The sequence below is a fragment of the Apaloderma vittatum genome, unplaced genomic scaffold (genome assembly GCF_000703405.1).
Source record: "Apaloderma vittatum isolate BGI_N311 unplaced genomic scaffold, ASM70340v1 scaffold9280, whole genome shotgun sequence".
In the NCBI taxonomy this organism is placed as follows: Eukaryota; Metazoa; Chordata; class Aves; order Trogoniformes; family Trogonidae; genus Apaloderma; species Apaloderma vittatum.
In genome coordinates, this window is record NW_009692857.1 from 48,332 (window position 1) to 68,089 (window position 19,758).

Here is a 19,758-nt window from a genome sequence, read left to right on the forward strand (position 1 = left end):
GTTTTGCAATATTACAGGCACCTGAAAGCTTTTGTTTTCTAAAGAAAATATTTGGTAACCATTTCTAACAGAGGACACCAGTCAGCAGAGGCCCACCTTGCAGCTCAGCTGAAGGGGTTTGCAGTGGTGAATGTTTGTCACTGTAATTCCTCTACACATTATTTGGAGTCGGGATTTTCTAAAGCATTTAAGAGAACAGGACACATTCAGCCATTGCTGAATTTTGAATTAAAATGGGATTTAAACTTCACTGCTTGAAAATCCAGGTCTTAAGATTGCAGATAGGTACTTTCTCTGAGCGGACTTTCTATCTCACCAGCGCGTAAATAAATGTGGATACATTTTGAGGTGAAAATAATTTATATTATATTCATACTTGAATTCTTCATAATCTTTCACTGCTCCTGCCAGTGCTTCATACTAAAAAAGCATTTAATGCAAAAAGTCTTTTATATAAATCTAAAACTTTTAATACATATTCATAATAAGAACTAGTTGTGAAGGCTGTCATACCGACACAACGATGCCTATAAAGAGAGAGACAAGTTAACCAGAGACTAATTTTTATTGTGCATTTTTATGCAACAGAACAAATGGAACTGGAGGTATGTAGTAATAAAACCAATATGCAAATTAGAATCAACACCTGAAATAGTAAACTGTAGGTAACAAATGTCTTTGTAATTAAAAAATATTGACTGTTTAAAAAATTCTCTAAGATTTTATATTCTTTAAAAGAAATGTGTGTTGCCACATAGAAAACAATTCACACATCCTATAGAAATTGTCACAAAAACCTTACTAGTCTATATTACACTATGCACTTTTTTTTTGTACAATATATGATAAAGGTCTATCCCTAACCTGTACTTACCCTACACAGTACAATCATCATTAGAAAGTATTCATAGAATTAACTACACCATAACAATAAAAATATCAGGATTAATGGTTTTTTAATCACAGTTTCTCCACAAATATTTGTCATAGAAAATATAGCGAAGGCATGTTGGCACAGATGGGCGTGCGGTACTGCTACACAAAGTTTGAGAGAAGGCAGATACATAAATGACAGTAAGATTAAAGAGCGTGGAAGGATAAGACAAGAATCTCTATTCTCCTGGGACTTTCTGGAGTGACATGATAGATAGCAGCTTCCTTCTGTCTCAAGCCTGCTGTCTACATTCAGAGCTGGGAAGGGATGTGCTGACTTACCCGCAGTTAGGCAGTGTGCTTTGTATCTCGCTCTGCAAGGCTTATGTGCTATCTATTATTTCAGGTCCCATGCTATTATACCTAGTATCTTGTGGATGTTTAGACACTTAGATGCATATAAATTTATTATGCCTCATGAGCAAATTAACTGGAATAAGCTGTTGTGAAAGGTTTGGGGTTTTGTGGTTTTTTTGTTGTTTTTTTTGTTTGTTTCTTTTAAATGAAATGAGTGGGTCAAGAGTAAAGTGGCCATGATGGCAACTGAAAATTAAAAGCTACAAAAAGTTGTTGTACTCTGTTATTTTAGAACCAAACATGAACAAAGAAAAGATGAACTGGTGTCTGCTAATGCCTGTCTGTGACTAGGATTCATGTCACTGGCCAGTGCACGCAAGTAACTGAGGGCAAAATTTTGTTTGTAAAGAAAGGTCCGAACCTGCAAAGCCACTCCTAGTGCTAAAGTGGCTTTCATGATGAAACTATACATTGGTTATTTTGCACAATATGAAAGCAGCGGATCGTGAGTGCTTCCAGGACGCTGGCTACATTTTTACATTAAAAATAAAGCTAGGCTTACTAGTTATTTCAGCAAATGTTCAGGTTATCAAGTGAGAGGTCTGTCCAGTCCAGTAATTCTGTTCTGTGACTGTTAAAAATGAAGCGTTCCTATTTTTAACCTCTTACAATTAAACAATTGAAAGGAAACTATCACAATGTTTACAAAAATACAGCATGATACATATTGCTGTGGACAAATTTACAGTATAATGTTGACTCACACATTCTGACATGTTTTACCAAGTAGGTTCTGGCAAGTGTCACCACATTAAACACAGACCAGCAAGACTTACACCATCTGAGCAATGTAACATCTTCTATTATAGTTCTTTTAAAAAACGTGTAAGTTCAACACTGAAAAGCTACTATAGGATAGCTGTACCGTGACATTTCTATACACCGAGTTTCTCCTCCATAGGCCATCACGCACTGTTGTCCACTCTAAGAAGGTCACCTCCTGCCCATACTAAGGGATGCTGTCCCAAACCCCTTGACTTGGTGAGGCCCGGCGTGGCCAAACTGCTCATTCACTGCTGGCAAATAAATGAGTTATTCTGGGGCAAGTGAGTGCCTTTCAACCTCCTTTTAAAAATCACCAAAATTAAAATGAACTGAGAGGTATTGGATGTTTAAGGGTGTAAAGCGTGCCCCGCCTACACCTGTGCATGGTGGAGACCATGTCTTGAGACACCTGGTGGGCCAGCCATGAGAGACCCGGTCACAACCACAGGCAGAAAGGAGGCAGATGGTGGAAAGAAGCTGTCATGGGGGCATGATGACCTTTGAGAGATCGCCTCAGCCCTCCATCTGCAGTCAGGCTGGAGCTAAAGGAACACTTCACCCCAGAGGTCCCTTCCTGATCTTTGAGGAAGAGCCTTGGGTGCCTCCTGCCCTGCCCAGAGCACAGGGAGAAGGTTGGGGAGGAGAGGAAAAGGGTAAGAGGAGCAGTTAGTAGCTTCTTTCGTGGCTCACACAAGGCAGTTAGAAAAGCTGGGGAGTATGAGATAAGCATTCAGGAGAGTCAACGCTGATGAGGTAGCACTAAGGATGGTCAAAAGCAAAGTGAACTTTCTTTCCCCAAAACCAGTTCCCTGTACCTGCCAGTGGGGAAGTGTTGCCTCAAGGAGAGGTGGTTCAGGCTGTGAAGGATGCCACCATGGGCCTGAGCAACCAAAGGCATGCAGAAAGGGTATCGTTTCTTTGGCATTGTGTATTTCTGGAGCGACAACAGGCTCCTAAGCCTTTAAAATTAAAGATTTTCAGGGGACTGATTTATTTGTTTTTTAAAGTTGGTATCTGCTTCCAACGTTGTGCACTGTTGTGAATTCTGCTCTAGCACAGCTCTTTTATTACTGCTCTTAGCTAGTCTGGATCCCATGTTTACTTAAAACAGCAGGTTAAACTAGGCTCTTCTTACCCAGCCTGGCCCTGAAAGCAACACCGAGCATTTGACTGTTAAGACCAGCACATTGCCTCATCTATTTCAAGAAATGGATATAAAATACAGATGAAAGCAAACCCAAGAAAAGGCAATTTAAAGCCTCTAAAGCTACATAATACGGCTGAAGAATAGGAGCATACAAAGCAAAACGTGTCTTCTGAAATGGCAATTTGTTTTTAGCAATCTTGTTTTAATGAAAACTGTCATGATCAACTCTAATACCCTAGGAATCTAGATGAATATAGTGCCTATCTGATATACAAAGCAATTTTTATCTATTAAAGTGCCTGTTATTGTTCTGGGTCTTTGAAGGATTCTGCTGTTGACGAGTGCTGCTGTTTACCTGGGAAGCTTAATTTCCTGGCAGAGTTGGCTAAAGGAAGTCCCTGTATTTTCCATCTTGTTCAGTACTTCAAGGTAACATTTATAATTATGCTATTTTCTGTTAGGAAATGGGAGGCCACTTCTTTCTTTGTTATAAGCGTGCAGACTTGTTCTTGCATCTCCTACTCAGGGAAAGCAAATAGTACCCAGCTGTTCCGGGTCCAGACCTGGGCTTGTTATCAATAGGCAGACAAGATAGTAGCTGCTGTTTCTTTGTGCATTTTTTTCATTTTTAAATGACCTTTCCTCTAGAACTAAGTGAAATGAATTGCAATTTCCTTTTCAGGGTGCCATGAAGGATTTGCAAATAATAGGCACTGAGAAGTCCCACAGAGCAGATCTCAAAATGGATTTCTGTGTTAACTGGGGCATGGTAGGATAGAGAAGCTGAAATGTATGCAGTATGTATTCAAACATGCTTTGGACTCTTAAATGACAGCAGGGTTAAGTGTGTTTAACAAATAGTCTCTCCTAAATTAAGTGGCTGCTACTGTTGTATGAGGTTTTTTCTTCTCACTGCCATCAATCGCCAGACCCGTCTTGCATGCCTCTATTGAAGACTTCGTCCTGTGACCCTGGATGGTCAGTCCCGTCGTAATATGAGTTCCCATTGTGAAGGAAAGTCCCCACCGCACGCCCTTGACGAGCGTGTCCTACCGCATCGCTGAATACCTTGTTTATTTGCTCTTCAGATGGCATCCACCAGTCCGGGTTGGAGGTACAATGCATCCTAATGAACTCTGCAGGAAAACATCCAAGGGTAAAAAACAACTTGTCTTTGCAGCATCCGTTATTGCCAAAAGCACTGAAAGCTCATGGGAACTAAGAAAGGGGGTATTACTGCTCTACTTAAGCAGAAGTAAATCCTTATGGGGGATGCCATGATAATGCCACTTGGACCTACTTTATTTCTGTACAAGTGTGTTTCTCCACATGCAGTGTATGTTGTTATACCTGAGATAATTATGTGATGTGTGGGACCTGGAGATTTAAATCCCATCTTGTGGAAACACAAAGAACTAACTCGAAGTGATGGTCGCGACTCAGTGTGTGCAACACACGCAAAAGTTAACATGAATCAGGATGTATTTCGTTTGAACCTTGTTGCGTTTTTATACCTTAAGTGATCGCTCTCCTGGACCGATCTCTCTCCCTCTGCTGGCTGCTTCACCAGCTGCAGGCTGCACCAGCCCGCAACCTGATTTAAAGTGTCACCACCACTATTTCACTTTGGGGCTCCTTTCTGTTTGAAATATCTTTCCGTCTCCTGAATCTGACACTTATTTCTCAGAGACTAAATGGGCATTAGGAACGGCTAAATGAGATGAGAGGGCTAATTTGGGGAGCCTTGCAATGGTTTTCAATGCAAGAGAAAATGAGTTGTACTGCCTGTAATTCCGCTATTTATCTGCTGCTTCCATATACAGCTATTTGTATGTGATGATTACATTTTTTTTGTAATTTCTTTCTCAGATTCTTTGACATGCAATATGCTAAACCTGCAGAAGGTGCCTTTCCTATTCTGGGTTTCTAACTGCTAGACGTAGCTCAAACAGGTTTATTTGGACTTTGAAATGTCCAAATGTGATTTTAAATGTGAGGGTACCTTATTAGATATATTGGATACACTGTACCTCATATGGAAACTGAACTTCTTATTTATTCTATAACACTAGTTATTCCCTCATGCAGTATTGTGTGTCCCAGGATATTTTAAAATTCTATTTCCTACTGTTGACAAGCCAACAGCACAATAAGTGGCGTAAGGTAACTTCATTACTGTCACCACATCTCGAGACCAGGGAAGGCTGTGCTTTTACGCGAGTTCCCATGCCTGCAAGGTATCTCATCTGCTGGACAATTAGGATGTGATTTTTGCATAGCTCCTCCAGCGGTGTGTCTGCAATAGTGATAGCTATCTTGTTTTTAAATTCATTTCCCTGGAAATCCACAGGCAACAGTAATTCCTACCTAGTTATGTTCTCGCAGGGCTCCACAGACCAGTGTTTTTCTCATAGAAATGGTTACCACATAAAGGAGTAATGCTATAATTTAAGCTGGTTTTAAAGCTGGTTCCAGACATCAGTCAGTTGTAGGAATATATTAAAAATGTTTATAGATGTTTGAACTACTCTGAATGCAGAGAGAGCAGCAGTTTGTACTCGCTGCTATGACAGGAAGGTGTAATAGGATGTGCTGAGAATTAGTCAGACACTTATGACCTTGGTTTGCAGATGGGGAGGAGCCTGTGGCCAGCTCTTGGCACCAGAGGAAGTTGTCATGTTCCCACCTACTCATGAAAGCCCAAAGGGACAGCTGTCTACACTGTTTTCCTTAACTGATCCTTAGATACTCATGTTTTGGCTTCCTCTTCAAGCTTCTGAAAATTAAGGAAATTGGCCTTTCTCTTTCTCCTAAGGAGCGCTCTGCGTGTTCTGTATGTCCAGGAACCCCAGAAAGGAGAGTGGCCATAAGCAAAAGTTGATCTACAGGTGGCTTTACAGTAAAGTCTTGGTGGAAGGCAGGGGGAAGAAAGGGGAAGAAAACAGTATTAGCACTCTGTTTGTGCATAAACTATTACGTGAACTTTAAAGTAATTCAGTAAATGGTTAATACACTTGTATTCAGCCTTCAGTTTGCAGGAGAACTTCTGAGACCCTGAATCTCACTCCAGACCTCTCTGCAGCACAGTGTGCAATGGACTTGCCCCTCTATTAACTCTGACAGAGTATCATGCAACAGGTTAACAGGTTCCTTTGCGGCAAAAAAAGGAGCCTCTTTGCCTAATTTGGCTGTATGTAAAATCTGAGTTCATAACCTGGTTACATCAGCGTACCTCAACTATAAGTCTTATCTACTTGGCCTTGTTGGATTCTTCTACCCTATATGGGAAGAGGTTCTGTCTGATGTATAGAACCAGTCTAGACTCCAGTTGGATGACTAAAGATAGTTTTTTGCTGACTAACCAAAATATGGCTTTTTACACTAGTAAACCATTACTGAAGTCAGTTCAACCGAAATCTGTTGTATGTGCTCACAAAATACTATAAAATTACCTATAAGTTAATTTAAAAAAGGATAAGCATTTGCATTTACAAAATGCAGATGCTGATACTACAGACACTTTTAAATGGGTTTTAAAAAGCCCTATTCTGTATGTTTTCTTATAAAGCCCAGTACTAGGCCTCTTCAACAATTTTAGGAAACCAAAGTATAAACTGCCACAACAGACAACTCTCAGACTGGACCCTTTCTCTGTATTGTCCAACATCCTTGGTCTCTGACGTCGTGAAATGCTTGTGAAACTCTCCCTCCTTTCCAGGCTAAATGTAGGGGAAAGTGCTCCCTAACCTTTCAGTCCATGGTGCACCAGTACTCCAAAGAAGAAGTCAAATCTTTGACAATTTGTTTGTATACACTTTGTATGTAACTAACCTGTAGAGTTCTTGGCCTCCCAAATGTTCAGACCTATTTTGAAACCCTTTAGCTTTTAACCCTTTCTGAACCCCTATTTCTGAACCCTATTCTGAAACTCTTTAGCTTTTAACTTGATGCGTGGTGGCCTTGAGCACCATATGCTTACTGCATGTTAGGCTATAAACATTCCTTTGGTTAATTTTGCCATATATTGCTGTTAATGCCCGGTTAGATTATTATAAAAGAGTATAATCAGGACTGTCTGATTTTCCTTCTTTACTGTTTCAAGTATATCAGTGTTAGCCCTTTTATTTGTCGCCTCTCTTAAACAAGCAGCCCTGTTTTCTTTTCCCATTAAAAAAAGCCCAACACATATATAATACACACATACATATATATATATATATATATGTATGTATATAAAAAAACGAAGCGGAGGGTTTCTGGCTGCTCGTCACCTGCCTGTGAAACCCCTTCTAGTTCTGCAACCGCCAGCCAAATGCTTCTACTGAGCCAGAGGCAATGTGGTGAAATGAGATCACATATGGTGGACACTGAGCGAAAAGATGCAGTACCTCTGAGACATGTTACTTTTACTGGATCCAGAGGACGTCTTTCAGGACCTGTCTCTCCTGACTGCACTGACCTTTTCCTTTTTCCAAGGCCGCATGAGTACTTAAGCTCATCGGTTGTGAAAACAAATCTGATGAGATAGCGAAGGAGCCGTCGTCCATCTTTCTTGGAAGAATTTACAGCCTCATCCCACTGTTTACTAGTGATGTAGACAGGGTAGTTGTTCAGCAACTGCTTGCTCCCCTGAAAAAGTGAAATATTTCCGTTGCTTATTTTACAAGGCAAATAAATAAAGACGTCAGTTGCAATAAAAAATACGCTTTTTAACTAGCTATGATACTGACAGTGACACACATCCTGCAAGTGAACGCGTAATTGCTCTTACTGAGACTGAGTACTTTTAAAATTACATTTCCATTTTCTAGAACACAGAGCTGGTGAGGTACAAGGAATACATTTTGAGAGGTGGCTATTCAAAATTTCCATTTTAACAAGCAGGTTAAAAAGAGTTAAGAATCAGTGACTGGGTTTACTGTTTAAGTATAACCTTTCTTCTTAATCTGTTAAAATGCAAAGAAAAGGGTCTTTGAAGAGCGTGATCAAATGGATCACTTCATCGCCACTGACAGTTTACTTCAGAGGTGAGTCTTTTGGTCTATTTTTATAATAAATTTATTACTTCTGTAGAACACACCTGAAACTTGACAGCAGTTATGTTACTGTGAAAAATGTAAAGAAAATAAATAAAGGAAATATGAAAACTAAAAGCTTCATTATTATTAATGAATGCCATATTAACTCAAATTATAGCCTTACATAAATGCCACCATGTCAGCTGGAAAGAAATTTTGCTTTTAACCTTCATAATTTATGTGCTTCAATATTCCAGCATTAAATGAATGCTGTGGGACTAATTATGGGGATTCCTGTTATCCACACAACATTTATAGGGCCTCTTTAGTCAATTGTACCTAAATTGTGTTTAATTCTTGTTGCCCATAAAATGCTATAGTTCAGGATTACCCAATTAATGTACGATGGTACTGTTAATATACTTGAAATAACTGAAGTACACAAAAACCCCAAAACTACACCCTCCTAGAGACTCATTCATTTTTACAGCTACACCTCTTTATTAATAGACACGTACATCTGGAGCCCAATTAGTAAAAAATCTTCACAGAGCCTCCAGCTTAGATAGAAGCTCACAGTGAACTGGAGACACAAGGATCTGATGCTCAACAGAGGCAACCAGCTGCACACCACCCCTGTGGGCAACTGTTGCAAAGTTCTCCACCTCGCTTCCAGATCTTTGGTATCTAAAAACTATTTTGAGGGCTACCCTTGCCTCGTTTCATATATTTATTATAGCATCCTTGGGAGCATCTTTGAAGTTTTTCCTCAGGAACTGCTTTTCATTTTTTTAACAAGTTTGATAAGTACATGGAAGGCTGAATTTAGTGAAGAGCGTGATGAGGGTGTCATTAGACAATCTATGTGATTTAGGGTACCAGCACCTCCCAGGTGGGGTTAGCATCACTGGGAGTGGAGCCTTTGTGACTGTTACTTGTTCCCCTCGGTGCAAACTGCTGGCAAAGACGGCTACAAGCAAATCCAAAATTCTCCAAAGGAAGCCCAAACATAAAGAGATGGGTTTTGTCTTTCTGAGGGGCCCTTCCCTTTGCTGCAAAACATCTAAACTCTTTATTGCCCCTGTAGCTTGTACATCCAAGCCTGTAATCCCTAAGAGAAAGACTCTTCTCCTCTAGTTCAACTCTGTCACCAGTTTCTCGTTGCACTTCACTTGTCTCCTCCTACCACTGCAAAGGGGCCAGGGCCAATTCCTCCCCCTCCACTCATGATACAAGAAGCAGCTTTAATTTTTGCGATGTACATGCAGCCCCGGGAAGCCACTAATATGTCAGAGGACTGATGCCATGGAAAAAACATTATCCGCCATCCAGTGCAGCTCCTCATCCTCTACTATGGTACAGGGACTGGAAAGGAAGAAGAGCTGGAGGAGCAGCATGGAAAGCTCTTTGGGGGTATTACACTCTTATGCTGAAGCAACTGTGACCACTCTGTCTCAGAGGGAGCTGACACTGTTATTTCCTTGGCTTATTCCACCACAGAGGTAACACAGAGGACCATCTCATCCCCATGCTGGTAGCTATTTTCTTCAGCAGCTTAGCTCTACATTCCTTTTACATAACGCAAATTATTTCTCCTACCTTAGATTTCTGAAACCTTTTTTTTTTTTTGTCCTTTTAAAAAACTCGTAGTGAAGCAAGGGCTCTTCTTCCTGATCCCAGTGCAAAGTACAAGCTGCAGCTAACTCTGTAGGCACTGCCTTGCTTTTAAGCCCTACCAGGCAGGAGCAAGCCCACAATGGCACAGGGCAAGGCTCCAGGCTCGCCCAAGTGTGCTAGGGATGGATGTTCATATGTGGCTTTGCTAAGTGTCAAGCTCACCTAGAAGCTACCTCTGTGTTTAAATGTATTGCACGGATGGAAATTGGATGCAGAAAGGCCCAACATCTAAATTTCATGAGAGCTCACATTACTACTAACTGAGGAGAAGGTAAAAAATTCTGTGTAATTTCCTCAGCCCCAAATTTATACTTCTTATTCCCCCTGAAATTCAGGATATTTTTCTTCATTCTTCTCCAAAGGCATGATATACTGTGATGCTACTCTGTTAAACAATTACTGGGTTCCTGCTACAGATGCACTTTCATTACTTCTCTGAAAGTAAAGCACTTCTGGGCAAAAGATTCTCAGTAGATATATGTTGCAGTTTGGTGTGTCCAGCAGTCATTAAACTAAAACAAACAGAAAACCTTCCAGAAATGAAATAAGCAGACCCTGAAGGAAGAACCAAAGTACAAATGCGTTCATGCTTGTGTTTGTACATGATTAAACTTATGAATAAAAGATTAGCATCTATGTGTTTAATTGAATAAAAAATTCTGTCACATCATGACAAGCTATTCCATGTGTCAGTTTTTACAGTGCTTGAAAATTTTAGCTAAGCAAAAGACCATTAAAAAAAGGAAAATGAATGCTTGGAGTACATTTGAGTGATAACAGCTAATGACATATACATAAATATAAATATATATGCGTATATATCAATTTGCACAGGATAAATCTGAATGGGGGAGCAAAGTGATGCACAGTCTAAACTGCTGTAAAGCATCTTCAGTGAAACTAAGGTAAATTGGATTACGTGAGGCTTGCACTATGTATCATTTATGTGCAAAGCAAGGTCAGAGTAGACCTAAGTCTTCCCTCTTCTGATTTTGTTTGCATGAATAATGGGTAGTGACACACATACGCTACCTATATAAAAATACACATAGCAAGAGCCTCGGATACAGACAACCTTAACTAGAAAAGTCTCAACAAAACCATTTAATTTGAAGCATTTTTACAAGCCTGGATAGAAACACACTGGAGCAAAATTAACATGAGTTACACTAGAGCTGATAGATAAATCTATACATCTACCTTCCAGGGAGGGGAAGGACTTAAATTTCCTGCTTTTCCTCTGCAGCACTTTTAAACAGATCATAATTACAAAAATCCCCAAACTCCGTATCAAGTATAAAATTGTCAACACTCAACATTTAGTTTGGGATGCTTTCTGAAAAGCAAGAGCACTCCAAAGACTTGCAGAAGTCTGTATCTGCATCTCTCTGCAAAATGAAGGAAACGTGTTATTTTAGTGTTAACCATCTCGGGGCTGTGTTAGAGCTGCACTAACTGCACACACGTACGTGCCTGTCCCCACACACATGATGGGTCAGTGCTGCAGCCCCCGTCGTAAACCAGCAGTCACTGTCAATCACCCAGTTTTCACCAGGCTAGCCCTACCCTAAATTCTACCCACAAAAGGGATGCTTCTGAGAAAAGCTGAGAGAAAAATTACCCAAAATAATGCAAGTGCAGCTGCTGGTGATGGAGGGTGCTACACAGCAGCTCAGTAAAGTCATCCTAGATAATACTAGTAATGAGTCTCCTCCATTCGGGGGATCACCGTACCTAAGTGACAGTTTAATAATAGATTTTACAACTAAATGTATTATTCCAGGGCCTATTGATGTATTTGCCTAGATGTTTTCAATGAATTGTCAAACACAAAGAGATACAGCTTGTCTTCACTGTACACTACCTCAGTCGGATGGTCTGCTGGCTGTGGTACCAGAAGCTGGTTGTGATGCTGAAGAACAGTCTTCAAATAATCTAAAACAGTCTGGCAGGGCACTGCATAAAACAAATTGCAATTACCGTATATTAGCTATCTCGCACAAAATAGAACAACAATATTACATCAAGCAGTGTTCTTCAGGATCTGTTTTGTACTTCTGTGAGGTTTATTTCAAACAGGAAATACTTCTCATTTTGACTTGTGCAGGCATTTCATTCAATAACTATACGACAGATGTTGTATTTCCTGTGTTGAGATCTTTGACGTTGCTTTTATTTTCTGCCCACTAGTTTTTAAAAGTTTTTTTTTTTTCTGGTTTGAAATTATAATTATTACAAATACAAATTAGGCCAGCAGAAATTATAGTAAGAAAAAAAAGTGTAAATATTGTAAACAGCCCAAACCATACAAAGGAGAAAACATTTCTTGCACCTAAATCATGCACTGATTAACATGTAAATATGCTCAAATGTTTTTGAAACTACAGTCTGATTAACTACACTGAACAGATTTAATGATTCATATACTTTATTTTCCCTCCCTCCTCCCAAATTTGTTATAAAACTAGGTGTTAAGCAAATTTCTTCATTTATTTAAAAATCCTCCCCCCTTTTCCATTCCCATCACTCTTATCCATTTCAGCAGTGGTACCAACATCCTATTCCCTTCCGCTGGGGTGATAGGTTAATTAGGGATGATTCAATTATGGGTCTCTCTTAAGCAGATGTTGCCACATCCCTGATTAACTCTGGAGTATTTTTGAGATACAGTGCTTTTCTCCTGAGCCTGAAACACCGTAGGAGGATTAAACAGATATTAACCCAACATTACAACTGACTCGCGCAAGACTAAATAAACATCGGTTTTTAAGGTACCTCATCACTCCTCGCGTTTTATATGGGTTGTTTTTGCAAAATATTCAGAGATTATCTTAGCTTCAGATAAAAAGCCAGTGTTCCTTCTTTTTTTCAGTATTTGTTATTATTTCTTGGAATTGAGCCTTTACACCTAGAGAAATGAGGTGTTTTGGGCTTTGTCTTAAGCTGGCAATCTGAGAGCAGGCACTGAAATCACTGAGAATGTCTCAAGGTAGGATTTACAGGTATTTTGCATTCACACTGTACAGCAACTATGCCCCTGTCTAGGCAGACAGGGTGCAAAACACCTTTACCCCGTGCAAAACAAGACTCTTTACGAAGGGCTAGGCTGTATTACACCCAGCAGCCTGCACACAGCGGTCACGCAAAATGCCTGATACCAGTAATAAATTCCTATGGCATTTCACCCCATGCTGAATTCTCCGTAAAGATGACCCACCAGTGTATTTAATTCTGTTTCATTCGATACAACACATTTTGCTATAGGAGGTTGTGTTTTAGGGAAAAGTGAGCGTTTCAAGCGGCTTGTACCTGTTTTATTGCTCCAGTGTCTTTACTGCTTATTTCTAGACTAGGGCAGTGTCTTGGTAGTGTAGTATCATATACTGCCACATGAGCAGGACAGCCTGGATGCTTTTTTCTTTGTAGGAAAAAAAGCACTTTTAAGTGTCATTCCATGGTTTCAGAAAACACTACAATTCTGAAAAAGTCAGAAGGGCAGCCAAGCTTTATAGTGCCACCAACATGTTCTGTGGCTTTCCTGTAATATGATGTTTATTTAGCATATAGCAGCAATCAAAAACAACCACAGGTAATCATAGAATCATAGAATGGCCCAGGCTGGAAAGGACCTTAGAGATCATTTAATTCAACCTCCCTGTCATGGGCAGGGACGCCACCTCTCGACTAGATCAGGCAACACATGGGGACCAAACAGTAATATTTTAGTACACTGGATATTTTTAAGAAGGTGTGACAAAAAAAAGGATTTGGCTTTTCCCCTCCGCCTGTTTTTATATATAGGAAACATATGTGGGATTTTTATTTTTTTTTCTGTGTGGATGGGCTGAAGGATAAGATTGTATTTTGAGACCCTTTTCTTACACCGGGTGTATTTGCTGTCTGGCATGTCATAGAATCATAGAACGGCCTAGGCTGGAAGGGACCTTAGAGATCATTTAATCCAACCTCCCTGTCATGGGCAGGGACGCCTCTCAGCTAGATCAGGCAACACATGGGGACCGAACAGGGATCAAACCCGCGACCTTGGTGTTATCAGCACCATGCTCAACCGGCCTCTTATGTCCAAAAGGAACATTAAACTAGCAATGCTCATGCACGGGTCACTCTGATTAAGTAGATGTTGAAAAAAGAGGCAGAAGGATCACGAAGGTTCGAGTGTCCAAAACCCTGTGACAAGGTCAGCAAAACCTCCCACCTGGGTGAAAGGATCTCCCATGAGATCCCAGTACCTCCTGCGAGGTGACAGTAAGGACGGAAGGGGCTATGCTATGATGGGTGGTTGTACTACTGTCTGAAAGACACTCGATGCTTGGACTTGGACCAGAGTTGAGTGATACTTGGGACATCAGAGACTCTTGCGATGTGCTCCCTCCCTGTCCTGTCTGATGAGCAAGCTCACCAAGGACACGGTTGCCAAAGCATCATCAGTACCTGGAAGTTTTAGACTTCTTTGGTCCCCACGAAGCTTGTGCTCAAAACAGCCTGTGAAGCTGGCGCTTGCTTTCCTGGTTATCTCTACTAACAAAAGTCCCTGGTGATGACCTGATGGCTCTCAGCCCTACTTGGTACTACTGCCTGCAATTATGTGGAATAATGTGGGGCCTGAAAGGAAACAGGACATTATGTATCAATAATTTATAATTTTTTAGGAGCTGATCTCACAGCAGGATGGTATTTTAGCCACAGTACGTCATTTTACTGCAGGATATCCAAAGATCTACCTACGTTCCTCCAAAGGGATGGGACACAAGCGAGAAGACAAAAGGAAACTATTTAACCCATTGTGTCCCCAGCAGATGAAGTACAACTCTACTTTAACTGTACTCTGCTGATAAAATGCTTTCTCCTTACTGGTGAGAAATATGAAGGTACTAAAAGCTGGCTGAAGCTTATAAATACTTCTATCTTCACTAAAGCAGTAATGTTTCTAGCAAAAGCTCTGTGATTTTGTTATCACTCCAGTGACTGGAGGACTCTTGAGCACTTTTGACCTGTAAAGCCATCGTACATCACAGTTTGCTGCTGGTGCAAATAATCTCAGCCTTTCAAACACCAGATGCTGCTTGCAAAGCCAGGCTTCTTGGGCTGTGGTATTAACCGGAGCCTAAGGGAAGCCACAAAGCCTAAAGAAAGCACAAGGCCAAGAGTCAAACTTTTGGTTTTGCTTCTGTGTCCCTCTTACAGCTCTGAAAATATTCTTTGCCAAGAGGTAAGAAGAACTGTTTCCTCCCAACTCTGTGGCAAACTTACCTTTGTAAGAGCCTGTGGCACCCAATGATGAAACATCATTTAAAGCTACTAGCTTATTTATTTTCTATTTGACTTTGATGTGGTCTCTAGAGAGTTAACAAGATCCTAACCCCATGAGCGGATTCTCTGCAGGCTTACATTACCACTGACAACACCAACTGGGGATCTGCGCCTACTGTAACCAGTGGGAAAGATGCTAATGTCAAAATAACACTTGGCTGCAGGGAGGCAGTAATTTCCCTGCCCATTAGGAAGAAGTGCCAGAAAAGACACTGGAAGTGGCAAAGTAACCTGGCCTGGAGGGAGCAAAAAAAGAGTGAGATCTTTGCAGGAGCTAAAGGAGGTGCTCCAGGCACTTGGCATGCTGGGGAAGGCTGGTCTTCCTAAACATGCCAAGCAGTGACTAAGCAGGACGCACGTAAGAGGTGACAGGTCTTTGTTGTTTATTGATCCAGGTTGGAAGACTTTGCTGTTATTCTAGACATCTGCATGCTGGAACAAATGCTGCTTCAGTGTAGCTTGTCAGAGCCTTCTCTGCAGAATATCCTAATTTCTAATAAATAGTTGAATGGTGTGGTAGCCACAGACTGTGCCAGTGACAGAAGCCAGGGTGTGATCGCTCAGTCTGACCTGTCACCCAGCACAACAGCCTCCCCAGACTAAATCCTCTTTGCACCAGACAGCATCAGCGTGCAAAATACAGAACAGTTCCAGTCATCACCTCCCAGCAATGCAGTTTCTACCCTTGGCTCGTTGTTACAGCATGTGCTATTTCACTCTCACAAACATACACCTTATTTCAAGTCTGCATTTTGTTTTCCTTCGACTGAGTTTTATAAAACCTTTGGAAACAAAACAGAAAACATCCATCACCTGTTACACACTTATGGTTAGTGATAAAGCAATTTCTCCATCTTCTCTTTACTAAGCTTAACTCTGACCTTCCCAAGGCTCGCATTAAAAACAGAGTGCCTACACCTACTTACATGTCTGTACATCCAAACACCACGCCAGCCCTTCTGGCCATGCTCTGCATCAATACTCTCGGCCAGAAAGCCACCATGTCCTCCAAAAGCCTTCCCCAGCATCCATTTCCCATTTTCCCTAAGTAGAGTGTGGTTCTCTGTGCCTCAACACATGGTAATGCTGCACAGCGTTCAGGCAAGCCTGTCACTTCTCATCTTCCTCACTCACTGCTACCTCCGCCCCGCTTGCAAGCTGTAAGCAATGACTGTACGCTTTCTTTCACTGACGAAAGTATTAAAAACATGGGCTGTGTACAGTTTCACAAAGAATTCCTCCAGAAACTCAACTGCATCATGGCAATTTCTTGAATCCAAATATATTTGATTTTTTTTTAATCACTTTTTGTTATGTAATGCCTCGAATATCTGCAATACCTTCAATCAACCAAACTTTGCACCTCACCAAAACCATAATTTGGCAAGATGTACTAATCCCATTATTCTCTTTTAGTACTCTATTAATTGAAGCTGGCATCAGCTGTGCAATTAGTTTGCCTCAGCTCAGGCCAAAGAGCCTACAACCATTCAGGACACCTCATGTAAATTTTGGGGTTTTTTTAAAAAAATAAATCGTAAAGTATTTGCATCTTTCACTCTTTTGGAGCATCCCAAATATTCCAAAACATGAAGAAAATCATAGTCAGAGTCCTCCTTGTCCACCTTCATTTTTGTTTTAGCTCCTCAAGTGAGCTGTCCAAATCTTACAATTCTGAAAAAAAACCACGCTGTGGTAGCAGCTGCCTAATGCTTTTGGTAATAATTGGATGGGCACACAGGTATGAAAAGCCAGTGCGCCTCAGCAGTTACCGCTCCCAGTAGCCTGTGCTGTAGCTCTCCTCTGAAAAGATTCCTGACTCTGCTCTTAAACCACTCTCTCTGTGACCTGTGTGGGAATTGGGATCTCTCTGTCATTTCTAAAAATGCTGGCAACTCTGGCACTAACAAGCTCTTGAGTTGTCCTCACATTGGGAGGGAGCTGTGGCAGCACCTGAGGTTGCATTGCCCACCTGGAGCTGCTGCTGGATGTGTGCTAACACCCAGAGTTAACGGTGGAAATGGGAAATATTTCTCACTGCTCACCATCATCATATTGGTATCATGGCATCATTTTCACAAGTACTGGAACAGATATACGCAAGGAGTAGTTCCGTATGATTGACAAAACCTACTATTTCCACCCGATGATGGTCCAATACTGTTATTATTTTTTCCTTATTTTGTCAGGGAAAGAATGCCTCCTTGACATGAGTGGTCCAGGCTTAATTATTAACTTGCCACTGATCCTAACCTCTGCTTTTTACTCATCACCATTTACTTTTTCTCTGCTCCACTTGTTACCTTTCTAACGGTTCCTTTGCTTTCCCTTCTAAGCTGGTTGTTTTTGTAACCAGCATGAAACTTCTCTCACATAGTTTTTCTGGGTCTTCAACAACATGTTTCCCAGCTCTTTTTTTCTTTTTTTTAACCTTTGACTCTAATAATTGTTTCCAACTTTTGAAATACCATAGAAGAAAAACAGAAAGAACATCTCTGTTATTGGTTTGGGCTGTTTTTGCTCGTAATAAATGTCATTGGGCCACAACTGCTTCTACTGGTATTTGACACCAGGGCTGTTTACGTTGCCAAAGCACAGCGCTACGTGAAAGGATACTCAGGTTTGCTGTAAATCAGGCATAACCCCAATGTAGATAAGGTACATCTTCAACCTTTCCAGTGGCAGCAGACAGCCCTAGGAAGAAGGGATGGCTCACCACCATCTCGGCTGTGTATCTCTCTGCAGTGGCTTCAGCCCCATAAGCAAACAGTAAGAAATCTGGTTATTCTGTCAGATTTTGTGCTCTGTAGCCAGCACTGGCTAATATTCCTCCTGGTGTTTCGCACAGCAGAAGACGAATCCCTTAGCACTCAGGACCATTCACTTCAGACCCGCGAGCGAGGGGGAGAATCGGGAAGGGTGTACATCTACTTCCACCCCTCTGAGACCGGCAGCTCATAGTTATGATGGGCTCAGCATTGCAACGGGTCCTCCTTCACTTGACCTTGAGCAATGCTTCACTACGAGTTCATTGCAGGGCATTTCTAAATTGATGCTCGACTGTCAAAAAGATGTAACAAATGATCAGGAACCTGCTGATGAACTACACGGCAGCGTGAATTTCTTATAATATTCACGGAGATGCCTTCTCTGCCTGAGACACGGACAAGTGTGCAGTATAACATGGCTTGGATTATTTTAGCTCACATGCTCATTTATTTCAATAGTAGCTGAAAGCCAGCGAAAGCTGCATGGATGGGCTGTGAAGACAACTTGTTGGGGTGCAATGAGCTGGAAAAAGAGCAAGGGGCAAAGAGAGATGGAGTTTACTAAAGAGGAACTGGTCTTAGCAGTTAAGCCCTTACAAAATCCAGTTTGTAACTGGATGGTAAGATAAAACCAGCACCCATTCGTAGTGAGGGGAGCCAGCAGAAATCAGAAGAATCGACGTTACACTCAGAAGGGTGTTAAAAATTGGCTAAACTGACCTACTCGCCTGCCAAAAGCAGGGAAGGGATTAAAAATTATAGCAAATACTCTGTTGCTTTTAAAATCCCTCTCAGTTGTGTCTTCCAGGTGTAGCGGAAAACCATTTTACTTCTGTTAATCTGCATTTGAAAAGCCATTGCATTACTTTTACTTTTCTTTTGCAAAAATATTTCTTCCAGAAATAAGAAAGAAATGTGCCCCTTCCATATGCCCTTGGGATGTACACCTCTGCCTAAACAACAGAAGAGAAGAGATAAAACAAGGCAGCCATGTATCTCTCATTGAAGCAATAATGAACATGCTCCTGTGGCTTTTATTTTTGTCTGTGCTCCCTCACTTTTCTTCTACTTAATAGAAGGCACCTCTTCTTGTCCTCTATTTCAGCCACAAAGTCTTCAGGGCAGGGACCTCCCCTGTAAATCCCTCTACATATTTACATTGCCGATAACTCACACGGAAACCAAGTAGCCCCCTATGAGCGGGGACAGCAGTTTGTGTCACTAAAATGCCAAATAATGACCTGCAAAATGCAAATCAAGTTGAGATCAGGGAGTTCAGCCTCTCCAGACTGAACTGCAGCTCCCCACAAAACTCCCAGCAGCTCCTGCTCCCCAAAGCGGGCTAAGAAACCTGATCCCCCCAAAAATTCTCAAGGTTTTTTAGTCAGAAGTGTGGAGAGAACAGATTAATAAAGCCCCAGCCTGCGGCAGTTACACGCTTCTGTAAGTTTTTTTCAAATTCAAAGGGGTTCTTATGCCAAACACTGGGCAACCACGCCTGAGGCTCTCTCTTCCTAAAGTAACTTCGCGCTTTGAAGCTGAACAGCAGAGTGAGGCCAGAGATCAGACCAAAACATCCAGAACATAAAGGGAAACCAAAGAAGTGGTTAAATGTGAACATCAAAAAAAAAGGACCAAAAAAAAAGGACATGAAAAAGTGCTCATCATAACCCTTGATGGCTGCTTTATCTGTGCTGCTGCTGTGGTAGACTCTTTGGAAACGCAATGCTCTGAAAGTATAAAGGAGACAGGATTTGTAGGG

The 19,758-nt window shown here is 41.2% G+C and overlaps 1 protein-coding gene across 1 annotated transcript in view; it reads right to left on the reverse strand.

Annotated features, from left to right (window-relative positions):
- Positions 1-3,844: 3,844 nt before the first annotated feature.
- BEND4 (BEN domain containing 4) overlaps positions 3,845-19,758 on the reverse strand; it is a 23,073-nt gene continuing 7,159 nt past the window's right edge. The window contains exons 3-5 of the mRNA XM_009871462.1: positions 11,762-11,853; positions 7,591-7,831; positions 3,845-4,338 (exon numbers count right to left, since the gene is read on the reverse strand). Coding sequence (XP_009869764.1) covers positions 4,121-4,338; positions 7,591-7,831; positions 11,762-11,853 — 551 coding nt within the window. The 3' untranslated portion in view covers positions 3,845-4,120. The remainder of the gene's footprint in view (positions 4,339-7,590; positions 7,832-11,761; positions 11,854-19,758) is intronic.